General features: G+C 44.0%; 1 protein-coding gene across 2 annotated transcripts in view; it reads right to left on the bottom strand.

The window, feature by feature from the left end:
* The window catches only part of LOC121592181 (protein suppressor 2 of zeste), a 52,055-nt gene that overhangs the window by 15,909 nt on the left and 21,950 nt on the right, over positions 1–14,196 (bottom strand). Inside the window, exons 1-2 of one of the 2 annotated variants that reach the window (XM_041913563.1) lie at positions 8,612–9,281; positions 6,691–7,403 (exon numbers count right to left, since the gene is read on the bottom strand). In XM_041913563.1, the coding sequence (XP_041769497.1) occupies positions 6,691–7,105 (415 nt within the window). In that variant the 5' untranslated portion in view covers positions 7,106–7,403; positions 8,612–9,281. Of the gene's footprint in view, positions 1–6,690; positions 7,404–8,611; positions 9,282–14,196 lie in introns of those variants that run through there. The other variant, XM_041913564.1, reaches the window with a different exon arrangement.

Below are 14,196 nucleotides of genomic sequence, written 5' to 3'. Positions count from 1 at the left end.
CTAACGGCCTGAAGCGAACCGCGGCTCGCAGGGAGAGTTGCACAAAGTGATCAAAAAGAGGCATTAAGAACGGCCACAAAGTGCCAGTAGAATAAAAACAACACACATACACACAGTTTCATGACGAGTTTGTAAAGAAATAGGAACACTGATCATGATGAGCAACAAAGCAACAAAATGATGAAGTAGAAACGTGAAAAATAGCGTATTTTGATGACTACTTTTTTACCTTCTCCTACATACACATCTTACTTCTTGCTGCACGGAGAGAGCAGCAGAACAGCCATTGAGGCAACCTTTAGTGTTAGAAGTTATCGCAGCGTGTCGCAAAAACAATAGACGAAAACGAGGCCGCAGACAGAGCCCGAGATGCGGTGCAAAAAGGTGAGCGAAATCGAGCATGCAGTGTGCTGAGCGAGCGAACGAACGAACCAACGAGAATGATATCAAATGACAGAGCAGGGAATGGAACAGCGGAACAGCACCGCCAACCCCTCGGGGTCGTTCGTATTATTTTCCACTTCCTCATTTATATTCACCCCTGCGAACGGCTGCGCTGCCTTCTAGCGCCAGGCCCTGTATTAGTCGCCCTATAGAGCCGCTGTACGCCGCGCCGGCACGGGAGGACAGGTGCCAGCCCCGAAATAGGAACCGAAATAGAGCTGGCCAAAAAAAAGGATCCCTTCACAACGTCCAACATCCACCCGCTAGCTAGAGCACACAATTTTCTCCGTCTCTTTCTTACTTCCGGCCCATCGATTCACTCTCCTGCTCTGTTCCATTAGCAACTGTTCCTGTGTGTTGTAGTTTTCTATTTATTCCTCCAAGCTACTTTATGGCTGGAGGAGCAATAATTTTCAAACACAGCGGAAAACGGAACGATTTGTGTGTTCTTGTTTGGGTTTTGGAAGTGTTAGTTCTATCTTGTCTGTTGTTGTTGTTTTTTCTTCTTCTTCTTCTTCGGTTGTTTTGGTCTTGTTTTCACGTTCCCGTGCGTGCGGGCTTTTCCTTTATCGGTCCTATTGTTACCATACATGTTTATCGTGTTTTTCGGTACCTTTTTTCGGTACCGGTGTTCTTTCATGTGTTGTTTTTTTTCTGCTTTCTTCTTCTGTTTAGGGGTTTGTTTAGATTGAGTATTTCTTTCGCTATCTTCTAATCCAAGTTTATATGTTTTGATCTTTTGCTGGTCGTTTTAATCCTCTTATGATTATAGGGAGAAATTGGTTGTGAATTTACAAAGAGTCTCAAGGTGATCTTACCTGGTAGAAAAGAAGAATCACTACCTAATTGTTACAAAAAACATGAATTCTGATATCGTAGACCTTATTCCATTCACATCTTCAACATTTCAACGATCTTGAAGTCACAAACATACTCATGCAGATGCCTTTCAATACTTCAAGAACCCTGCATATCGCACCGATGGCTTTAAAGTTTGTGTTCTTCCGCTTTCAATAACAATACCCTACGACGACGTTCCTTAGCCTTACTTCCTGTCTCTCCCGGAAAGATATCTCCCTACGCCCTAAAGCCAATGTGTCCGCGAGTTGATTCGTGCTAAGACCGCGTCTAACCGGGTGTACTACGTGTTCATCATTGCCACACCAAACACACACATACACACACACACATGCCCATCTCCTCACGACGAGTCACCGTGGCGTAACGCTGACAACCGGTTGAGTGATTTCTTGAGCACGACGCAGGTTTTTCGGAAAGCTTCCATTATTCTATTATTCTAATTTCCGTCCCCCAGCAGTACTCAGCAGTACGTAGGCCGTGAGAAGGTTGGGAAGGCAAAACACACACACACACATACACAGGGGAGAAAAAGGCGAAGAGGCAAAGGGCCTTGCGATGTTCGTGACCGCGTGTTGTAGGATTTTGTTTGAACAAATTATTAGAATGTTACTCGGCAGTTGCGCGTTCTGGGCAGCAATTTCGGGGGAAGTTTGTTTCGACACCACCCTGAAACTGGAGGCTGCCCCTGCTGATAGCTTGTGCAAATAGAGGTGAGAAATTGTTTCCTTTTTTTTGAAAAAGATTCCAAAAACTCTACAAAATTTGTTGAAGTAAGCAAACCCCATTGTATAAGACACACCTAAAAGTGTTTCGTGTTCCAGAAAAAAAAGTGCCCTAAGATTCCACTACCCGGTGGCAATTTATCTTCGAACAAATGGCACACAAACAACGCATCTCGTTTGCAGATGAGGATTTTGCTTCTCTTTGTTGTTTTGATCCCATTCTCTGCCCTATTGGTGCTCCTTATTGCGTACAGCGCCAGCGTCGCCTTTGCGCACAAAAACCCAAACGCCAATAAAGCCGTACCTCGTGTGCCTTGCCTTTCCAACTTCCCCCTCGCCTGTCAGAGGCGACATCTCCGATGTGTGCCCGGGTGTCAAAATCTCAATCAAACAATCCCAAACCAAGGGACCACCAAAGGGGTTGCAAGGGAAGGTAAACCAGGGAGGTAAGAGATGCCTTCGGATATTCGGCGAAACCACACCGGCCTCAGCTGCCCAGCTGTGTAGTACGGTGGCAGCAAAAGCCTTACCGCTGAAAGCTGGCATCTTATTGCGCTTGAAATATTGCTCGACCCGACGCCGTGCTCCGTCTTCGGCCCGTAATCCCCGACGAAACGAAGTAGCAGCCGCGCAAGGGATCAGCACGCAGGGCACGCCGTAGCGCCTCGAACAGGATAACGTGCCTCTCGCTTCTGCTTCTATTGCTGCAAGAGTTTGCGCAACGTGGCGTGCCTTTTTCCTCGACAGGCAGCCAAAAAGGAAAATTCTTCCTTCCAAGGGGAACCACGCCAAACGTTTGCAGTGAGTGCAAATTTTTCCCCTGGCCTTCGTACGAACCGCTTCCCGTTCGCGTGCCTCGGTCGTAAACACCGAGATTTACCACGTGGTGACCCTTATCGTCGGCCGCACCACCGGTAGGGTTTGGGTGTTTTTGCGCTACCCCTGTTTCCCCCACGTTCCTTCGGGCAGCGTCCAAAGCGCACCGTACTTTATTAGATCAAATCTATTAAAGATATATGATTGCCCAAAGTGCGGACGGCCAGCGGTGTTTCATGTCCGGGCCTCTCTGAAGCCTCTGAATTTGCCTCGAGGGAATGCTCAGGGGTTTTACTTTTATTTTGTGTCCCCTCGTTTGCTGCTCGCAATGTCTTGCTGGATTCAGCTGCTAGGACAGGCTGCTGCCAAATCCATATATATCGCTCTCTCTGTCTCGGAATGAATAAAATACAGACACAGAGTCGGTAACACGTGAATCGTTAAATAAGATAAATGCTTAGAAATCGAAAATCAGTGTGCAATTCGATCCGATTCGATTTGCACCCGTGTGTCCGAGTGTCCACCCGGCTGGCTGTCCGGGGATCATCTTTCCTTGTCCAGTCCTTGTTGGGCTGCTTTTTCTTCTTTCTTTGCTTTTTATCCTTCGCACCGAAACGATTACGAGCGAACCGGAATTACGACACAACAGCGCCGAGGGTTTATCGACGACGTCGCTTGAGCCACACCGTGTGGACAGTTCACACCTTCCTTTGACTTGCTTCCGCTTGGTGTGTGTGTGAGTGTGTGTGTGTGTGTGGGTGGAGAAAATTCAATTTCAATGTTTTATGGTTTGTTGACTCAACATTTGCAACCACACACACACACACACACACACACACACACACACACACACACACACACACATTGGATTACGCTCTGCTGAGCATGTTATTTCATTGCTCGAACTGGATTTGACGCCCTGCACTATGACATCATTTCTGATTTGCGGTATAGCTGAATGCGTCCTTTATTTAATTTATCCTTAAAAACTTTTGCCCTAATCATTGATCTCTAGTCATCGGCGTGATATCAAGAATAATAAATTCTTTTAATTCTATTCACAACTCCTGCGTGACTCCACATGGCAAGTGGCTTGACTGACAACTTCCAGCGCAAACTTTTAACATGCCATCCGTCAGACGAGCGTCCGCGTTGACCGGTCGGTTTGATTTTTACGACTTTATAACTTTAAGCTCTTGCTTCGAAGTTGTACGAAATCTTTCCTTAAAAAAACCGGCTCCCCGGGCCAGTGATGATATGCTCGTAAAAATCAAACCATTGGTCACCATTTACGGTGGATTCGATTCCTCCTTCAGTGCTCCCTCCAAAAAAGAAACCAAGAATGGGCATGAAAAACAAGCATCAGCTCTCCTTCAAAATCGTATGCACAGCACAGACTCGGCACGAGACGCGTTGGAATGGGAGCTAGATACGGTTCCGAAAGCATCGATATTAATTTATTGCCCCGTTTTTTGCCGGAGATGCTTTCTGCAGCATAAATCAAAGGATCTTCGTGCGAGGAGGTGTCATAAAAGTGGCTAGCACCATTACGGGGCGAGATATGGTGGTATGTAAGGTATTGGGGGATGTTTTTGTTGAAGATATCATTCCTTTTTTTATCGCACAACTTCTGGAATAGAAAAGTTCTCCAGATTTTTTAGAACTAAAAACATATAAAAACACTGCAAGTTCCTCAAACTTTACATAATCGAAGCAAATTTCTTGTCAACGCCCGGGGGACACAAACAGCCCGCACGAAACGCAGCTTGAAGTGTGGACAAATGACAGCTGCAAAAGAATGGCACAGGAACGACAGAACCACGAGCAAACGAACTCGGGATTGTTATTTGTTTTACACTCGCATTATGATTTATCACCCATCACCGGGGTGCGCGATCGCCCATTTTAGTGCCACCCATTGGCTGGGGAATGCACATCGTCAGAAGGATCATAACACTGACACCGCAATCGTACCATAAAGGAGGAGAAGTACAAATAGAGAGGAAGAATTCGAAGTGGGATCTACATGTGAAGGATTATTTTTAGGATGTTATTGCAAGTGGGGAACGTGGATTTGGTTCTATTTTAAAGTTCTAGACAAAAACCTGCCGCAAAACAATAGTAGCATCAATGCACAAACCGTTTCATTATAACGAGCTACTGTAGCCAGTGCAATCGCTATTCATTCTTTCAAAAACTATGCCCGGTTTCCGGTAATGCCAGCAAGAACTAACACGTGGCACGTGGTTTTGCGCGACAAAAAGCGTGCGTGCGGGAAGTGCTTAGTGTTGCGCTCTTGCGCGTCCCGGCACGCATCAATTCATGTGTGAAGCACATGGTGCAGCATGGTTTTATGTTGTAGACTTTATGTCAACAGTGTTGAGTCTGTAAAAAGGGAATATAAGGAGCAATAGCAAAACAAGGGCCATCGAAGGGGAAACACAGAGCTACTTTATGCATCATAAAACTGGTTGCTTTCTCTCTCTCTAAGTTACCAATCAATTAGCTTCAATGTATGGGCCGAATTGCTGGCATTTGCTTGTGAAGTAAGTGTATTGAGCACTGTTTCACTAAAGAAGTGCCCTTGCTCAAATGGCGCCGCTTCCAGTGGTTGGGCATTTCAACGTCAACACTTTAACCACGATTGCCGGGCGTGTCAACGAACTCCCGGAACTGTTCGTTCGGCTGGAGCGTGTGTGTGTGTGTGTTTGATTGTGCCGAGGAATGAATTGGTTTTCGTGTTTGAGTTCGTCTCTATCAATTATTCAGTTATTGACTGTGCATCAAACTGTGGGTCCAGCCGAACGGGCAAGGATTATGCTCACGCGGGCAAGAGAGGGAACTATTCGGCAGCAATCGATACCTTTATGGTGGGTTTTCCGGTTATGCTAAATCATAAAAGTGGTCATTCGTGTACAAACAGCATCGTACCGCTACCTTTCCGCTGCTTGATACGATAGCAAGCTCCGCTCCGGAATCACAACACATTTATGGGGCCAAACGATGATCCACGACCGCAAAACGCAATCGCAAATGAATGAAGTTCAGAAAAGTGTGGGAAAAGTGTTTTGCAAAATGCTGGAAACAACATGGCATGGGAAAGTCGATGAGGATCGAAGGTTTGTTGATTGACATTGGGAAGTTTATCACATATTGTTTATGATAAACTATTTCACAACAACTTCAAAGCAAGTAAGTTAAGTAATACGGAGACTACAAAGAGCACAAGCTCATTTAGATGAAGTGAACACTTGGATTGTTGATTGAGTTTTCGATGGAATTTGAAAGGAAAGGTAATGGGGATGAGGATATCTATCTATTTTCACATACTGATTGGAGAATATTAATACATATTGAGCTATTATTCAATGCTAGCCCCCCGTAAACCTCGTCATAAAACGCTTCTTTGTCATGCCCGAACGAATCAACTGTTTAACATAGAGGATGCAAATCGTTGTGAAACATTTCCCTCTTGGGAACGGTAGCATAATGTATCATCATCAAGCCTAAAACACTGAGCATGCGCAGCAAAGAGATTTTAAGTGTGATAGTATCATTCGTATACATTATTTAAAAAAGAGCTACATAACTACTGCCTAAAACGAAAGTATTGTACATTCTATAAGATGTTTGAAGTGCCGAAAAATAGTTCAAAAATTATCATACACCAAGCAGAAACAAAGGATTCGAGCAAACAAGACGAACAAATTCTTAATTAAATTTTAAACATTTCTCGCCGGCACAGAGAGTTTTCCCCTCTCGTTCAAGAATTTCGATGAGCAGCAGCATACAGCACAGCATACCCCTCGGTTGACCCCTTTTGTTACCCTCCCCTAGGAATACTCACATGCATGCAGACAGTCGTTGACGCTGGTGGCCTCGACCAGGTAGCCATTGCAGAGGGTGCAAGTTATGCTGTCGTTGAAGTCCTTGACGCGCCGCCGCTGGCAGCCCGCGGCCTGGCCGCGCATCCGGATGCGTTCCGGCTCGTGCATCATCATGCCGGCCATCGGGAGGGCGGGCGAGGTGGACGAGCCGCCCGCCGACGAGAAGGATGACGACGACGACGACGACGACGACGGGGGTGATCGTGTGCTGCTCCGACCGATACTGTCCGCCGGCACGAGGCTCGACGTACGGGAATGCTTCGTAAGGTTTGGTCGGATTGTGGTGCCACCCTCGACAACGCCACCGGTACTGATGCTACCACCACTACCACCGCTGGCACCACCACTGCTTATCATTGCGGCGGCACTTGTCATTCCAGGCGTGGTAGGGTTGGAAAACAAAAAAACAAACCCCCGTGCCCGAGGGGTGAAGGTTTCTGGTTTGGGTAATCCTTTTTGCCTTTCCGTGTGTAATCCCTATTTATTCCTTGGGGTGTATTCGGCGCGGCTGAAATTGCACTTCACAGACAACCACACAGAGGCACACACACACATGTGTGAGCTAATATATGCGCGACCGAGAGGTTTACCGTAGTTTATGGGCACATTTTGATGTACATAATTGAAGTATTAAGCCTTCTACCGGGAGCGTACGGTAGGGAAAATTGGAAACCTGGAAAAAGAGAAGGAAAATGGTTGATGATGAATAAGCATAGGCTTAGACATGTAATTGTTGAATAATTTTGAGTAAGAGAAAAAGCAGAAATTATAATGAGATTGATAATATTTATAATGACAAGATTGAAACAATAAAGAACGGAAAATGACAAATTTTAGATAATATAAATTAGAAGTTACAAATCAAAGTTTGTGATAACACATTAAAACATTAGAATGTGATGAAGTAAACAAATGAAACATGTAATACAAAATGTCAAATGTGAAAAGAATAGAAGTCTATTAAATGAACAATAAGTAAGAATAGAAAAGTGGACAATAAAACACATAACAATGAAATAAACAAACACAATCTACAAACTCCAACAAAACAAAAAGCAAAATTAGCAATAGGAAACGATACAAAACCATAACACAAACATAAACTTCAAGAAGAACAGCAGTAGTAACGATAGAAAACACGTTTCAGTTTCGGAAAACACGGGCCCGCTCACGCAAAAGCAATAGGGAGGGCATCGAGCGTGTTGATGAAAACAACAACAACAACAACATCAGCAACAACACCAACCAGCAGAAAGTTATGCAAAGAGAAAGTTGTGTGCCGAGGCTCTCTCGCGCTCTATTTGTGTTTGCTTGCTCGATCTTGCACTCTCTCTCTCTCTCTCGCGAGCGGTTGTGTTGTTGTTTTTGGGCATTGAGAGTGTTCGCATTTTTTTTGTTTTGTTTTGTTTTTTTTTTTTTGGTTTTGTTATCATGTTCCTCTAGTGTCCTCTACTGTCATAATTGTACACTTCCAATCATTATGCGGGATGATTTGTTTTTCTATCTTTTTCCCCGTACATTCTTCCTAGGATAGGGGTAACGTGTGATAAAAGAGAAATTGTTGGTGGGAGGCCGACGATGTACGTAAAAAAAGGGCAAACCACGAGAAAGTACCGCGTTGGAGCAGCCTCCCAATTGGAGCGGTGGGTGGGCCACCGTGAACTCGAAAACATTGGAGCCGTAGTATAAATGTAACGCCGGCACCAATACTACCATGCAGGGGTAGAATTAACAACCAACGTCAACGGTGTACCGAGATCTTGCTGAGCATAGTACACCCGATGCTTACAACATACACTCTGGTGCCCCTGCATTGCGATACAGGATTATGCTCCATCAGGGGAGAAGAAGGGAGGATGAAAGGGAGGTTTTGCTACTTACCACACAACACAACACGTCGTTCGAAAAGCGCCCAAAGGGATGAAAGAGAACGGAATCACTCGCCTGCCCGTTCGCACTCACAAACGCGAGGCTGAATTGGATTATTTTTTCTTTTTAATTTTCTACCCCCGTCACTCACACATACCCACACAGCCTCACTCACACATCGCAGGCAGGGAATCGAATCGCGCGCGCTCTCGCACACACATGTACACGCGTGCGCTTGAATACGGCGGCCACACAATCTCTTCCCGTTTTGCTAGATTTTCCAACAACCCCTAAAATAACGCACACTTATACTGTGGAGTAGCAGCGCACGTCAAAGTAGGCGCACAGCACGCGCGCGCGAGAGAGAGAGAACGGTGAGAGCACCACCACCGCTCATACAAATTCCACCACAGAGCGCGATATTCCAACCCCTAAAGTACGAGCGATAGAGATAGAGAGAGAGAGAGAGCGAGAAACGAGAAACTCTCCACACAAACAAACACACACTGCTCGCTCTTCTGCACGTGACGCACCACTTCTACACCACTTCACTGTGACCCTGCTGCTGCTTACTAAACGCGCTTCCCTTGCTAACAGACAGATGGCGTACCGAGCGCACGCCCTTGTACAATGCCGCACAGAGACACACAGAGAGACCTTCGCGCTTCTTCGCCGTCGGCACGAGACTGACGCGCGAATGCCGCGACCCGAACGCACTAGCCTCCCAAACGGTGCGCGATGGCGCTGCTGACGGTCGGAGATGCCGATGGCGATGATGACGATGATGATGATGATGGCCGAAGCCGAACCAGCGCCACGAACCACGGTCCCGAACACGTGATAATGCTGGGCGCCCCGAAGCGCACCATCGAAGAACGCGTCTCTGCGGGTCCGAGGCGGCCAGTGCGCCGACGCACCACTCCAAAACGCCAGGCAAGCGGGCAGCCAAGCGGCTCGAAACGTAGGCACACACAGCGGCACACACGGGGCAGCAAGCGAGAAAAAAAATCAATCCAATCCAGCACGATTCCCTTTTGCGCTTGTGGAGGGAAAGGAGAAGAAAGGGTGGAAGAGACACACTTCTGGTTGTGTTCCTGCTGCTGCTGCTGCTGCTGCTGCCAGGGAAGGCATAAATGGTGGAACGCGTAATGCTGTTTGTATGCGGAACCGAACGGGACGGCTTTTCCGCTAGAGCTGCTGAGGGTGGGAAGAGGGAAGTGAATTTTCATCGCCAGAAGGAAAACTGAAAGGCACAGAGCTTGCAGTTTCGATTGTGCACGAGCGAGATGCACGATGATCTCTACGGGAGGGTTCGGTTTTCCACGCACGGGGATGGGAAAATCGATAAACACGAAGCGCTACGAGATGATGACGGTGCCGAGCGGAGTTCGACTGCTTCGTGCTTGATGATTGGAAAATTTCGTGAAAATTTTCACTAGATATGCTGCGTTGAGTTACGGTTTGCCACGTATGTTGAACAAAAATTGCGCTTTGTTGGAAAATGCGTCTTTGAATATCATAATTGCAGTGCAAAACTCCTTTGAAATGTCACACGAAATATGTTTCCCTTGGAAAAATCACTCCAACAAAACCAAAATTTCATCCAAAAACATACAAAACCATGCAACTTCCATGCCAGGATGCCATGCTCGTCTGTAGTTGTGAGACACACGCGTGCAATTTGTGTGCCCTCTGCCTGGCACGCACCGTCACACGCACACACGCAGCCGTACATGAACGCGCCACAAGATTGCGTCCGAATTGCGTCCGCAAACGCAAAACGGACGGCCTTTTTTCGCAGTCTTGCTGGAAGAAACCTGCTATCAAGCAAGATCGATTGAATATTTACCCTCCTGGTTTTTTGTTCTGTTTTCGGGGAACCCGTAAACCGGAAACCCCGTGCTGCCATTCCCTTTGTGCGGCCTTTTCTTTGGACGGCGGTGCTGTTCAGCTTCTGCTTTAGGCTTCTCTCGGCGTCTGCTTCGTTCTGGGCTGGTTCGAGCTCGAATTTTGAACAAGAGGGTAGCTTCGCTGCCCTGGAAGCTTGAACGAACCCTTGCGGGGATCGGGACGACGCCATTTTTATTGAGCGTGCATCAAAAGGAAGGAAAGCTTGAGGCCGATAGCAAAAGAAAAATGGCAAAACGAGAAGGATGACGGCGAACGTTGATGAGGAGTGGCGGCAATTGCTATGCGGTGTGCGAGAATACACCGATCGTAATTAGGAGTAGAACATTTCCAGAGGAGTTTGATTAACAGGTCTGCAGTAGAGTGGAATATTGGAAATGTGAATAATAATATTTATGTGAATAAATGTGAATAAAAAAACCAGAGAAATGTCCTCACAAAACGAGCTGTAAGCTGTGACCGTCCTATCCAATATGCGAATATAGTGCTATCTTCAATTTGCGCAATGCGCGAAGCCTTAATCCTAACAAATCACATTTTTAGCTTTGATTTGATGTGATTTGTATGCTTAGCGTAAACCTTTTTTTCGAAAAGCGACGTTAAATTATTATACAAATTTTTATAAAATATTTCAAGAATGTTTTGAACATCGGTGAACAACATCAAAGGAAGCTGTCAGGCGGAAGGTTGCTACCTTTCCCGGCACTGATTAAAAATGTCATTAATTGGCACATTCCAGCGACCTTCATTATTCTCCATTTTTCAGTGACGAATCCGTTTCGGCGGCATAATTATTTGAGTGTTTTTCAGCGACGTATACAGCAAAGTGTCTTCGCCAGTTGTGGCTGATATGATGGAGTTTGATTGCCCAGATGCAAGCTAACCTAAACGCATAACATCTGATATATAAGGCCTCAAATACAAGAAGCGCGTTTATAAGTTCCGCAGAGCTACTCTTCAGGAGCATTTCTTCGTTTCCGCGGTTATTGTTGTTATACGCATTTGCGCGACCACGGAAACATGCTACATGTATTTGTGATCCAACAATGGCCATTTTTTCTAACTACATCATGTATGATGATAACAACGTACTTCTTCGTCGTGCATTCGGTTGCTTCAACCTATCCATCGTCCCGGAGTTTGATTTTCAAACTTCTCTTCCAAGACTCTAAGAAGCGTTTAATGGCACATGCCATTTGCACAAATCGGTTAGCACAAGACATTTAGCGCTAAAAGGGCTAAACAACTTGATCATGTAAACACACTCATGCAATTTGCATAAAGGGCCTTATATATGCAGTTTGCACAAAGCTCGATCCAAGTTCGTGCTGGGACGTTATTAACTGCATGAACACAGTAACTTCAGCAATTGCCAGATGGCATGCTATTTCTTTTAGCAAATAATAATTTACAATGCTATTGATAGAAATGATTGAACACTTGTTGAACACTCTTTTACTGTTTTTTGAGTGACTTTAAAGCAGAGCGCTTACTTGATGCTTACTTCACACAAAATGGAAACGAGCCCGATTTGACACATTTCATCTGATACGATACATTCACCGTAGTGCGTTTATGTACTGATGCATTATTCGTTATAACGCATGTAACGTACGTTTGCAACTTCACAACTAGAAACATCTGTATTACCAATTGCAGTAATATGCCGGCACAGTTACAGTTTGTTTTTCTAAATCAAACAATTATTGCTAAACATAAGTAACAGGGCATGGAATTGCGTAAAATGTCTTCTTTCGAAAAATATGTTATGGCTAGTTACTTCATCAACCGTTTCTTGCAGTTTTGTTTACCATGAACATCTAGTTTGTATGAGTCTAAAGGTGAAAATGTTTAAAGTAACGTTCCATTTCGATCATCAAAGCCAAGTGTGATTCAACTCCCATCCCGGTGAGGCAATTCGACTGCCTTTAATCAGACGCTTCAATGAGTTCTCGCATTTTTTTAATGATAATATAAGCATCAATACTTTTAAAAATCGGCTTCCAAGGGTGTAAGAAGACACTTTTAGTAATATGACGACGTCAACTGACCGATACTTGTATTAAAATGTAACTAGTTTCTAGTTCTTCCTCTCTTTAAGCCTTTACGGCGAACGAGTTATTAATTAAATGAACTAATGAACTTCCGTCCCGGTTAGGCAATTCGACTGACTATTTTGGCTTGTTAGTACAAAACGATTTCGAATCTCTAAACGGATATGTAACCAATTTTTGTATGTATAGGGTATGTATCATCTACTGACACTCAATAAAATATGCTAAACTAATGCTTCAAGACGTATATACCAATCCGACGGAACATCTGATGGTCTCGCGTACCATTAAAACGCCCACCAAACGGAAACGGAAATGTGAAATTAATGTATCTTTGTGTTTGTTTTTCTTTATACTACTACCCATGACCATATTTACATAGTCTTATTCCATTTCAATTCACAATCCATTTAGACAGGACTACGAAAGGAAATATTGGAATATGAAATATAGGTTCTCAATATTGAATCCCTTAAAGAAGGGAGTCTCTAACAAGCTTGTAAAAGTATTGTAGAGTGTTTTTGTCTGACACTTTTCTGACACGCAAGTGTAGATGGTTCAGTAAGCGCTCACAGCCCCCACGCAATTTCATCAAGCACAGTGAATTGTAGCAAACATTTTTCACACCAACACGGCTGCCAATTGTTTTAACCTTCGTTTCTATGACCAAAAATACACCCTGATCTTTATGACCACCTACCTGGGTAGGTAATACATTTTAGAAGGGAATTAGTATTTTTATTGGTAAAAAAATGTCGTTTTTTACTTATTCTATGCAGCTATAATAACAATACTTCTTTTTATGTTATAAATTTATGAAGTATGGCTTTTAGTTACATAAATTGATTGCATAGCAATTAGATGAACTGACACTAATACACCGCCATGTCTTCCCGACTGTCGGGGCAATCATTTCAATATATGTGGCTTTAGAAGAATATTAAGAGCTAGAAAACTTTTGGAATGGATTTTATAAATATAACTACATGCATTGTTATACCTATCATTACAAAATTAGCGACTAATCGAAACCAAAATCCTTTATTGTATGTATTACCTACCCGGGTAGGTGGTTATAGAAGTAAGGGGTAAAAGTTGATTTTATTTTTTAAAGCACATTTAAAACAATTAAAAAATTCTGAATTTTTTACCACTTTTTTAAAACATGTTTCTCTAGGCATTATAATTTTGGATCGATTCGATAATCCAATAAAAAGTTATCATAAAAAGAATAAGCTAAACATACCCGGGTAGGTGGTTATAGAAATGAAGGTTAAATTAATCCCGTAAGTCGAAATATCACCTGGGTGCCTGTAAGCGCCTACAAAATCATCTTTTTGCACATCACGAGCAAGTGGGTACCGCATTGTTTTGTTTTGATGTTCTGACTGACAGGTCGATTTGACAGAATGAATTGCTGCATTTTCAGTAATTTTGTTTACCGATATCCAGTGAAACGACTTATTTGACACTTATTTTACTGATTTTCAGTAAAATGCGTATTACTGAAATGAATTCAGTAAATTATTTTGCTGAAAGTCAGTAAAAACATGATATTCATGCTGAAAATCAGTAAAATATTCTATTACTGAACCGTTTCAGTAAAAAACTTTACTGAAACAGGATGAGAAAATT

This window comes from Anopheles merus, chromosome 2L, assembly GCF_017562075.2.
Source record: "Anopheles merus strain MAF chromosome 2L, AmerM5.1, whole genome shotgun sequence".
NCBI classification, from domain to species: domain Eukaryota; kingdom Metazoa; phylum Arthropoda; class Insecta; order Diptera; family Culicidae; genus Anopheles; species Anopheles merus.
This window is presented reverse-complemented; position numbering and strand designations above follow the sequence as displayed.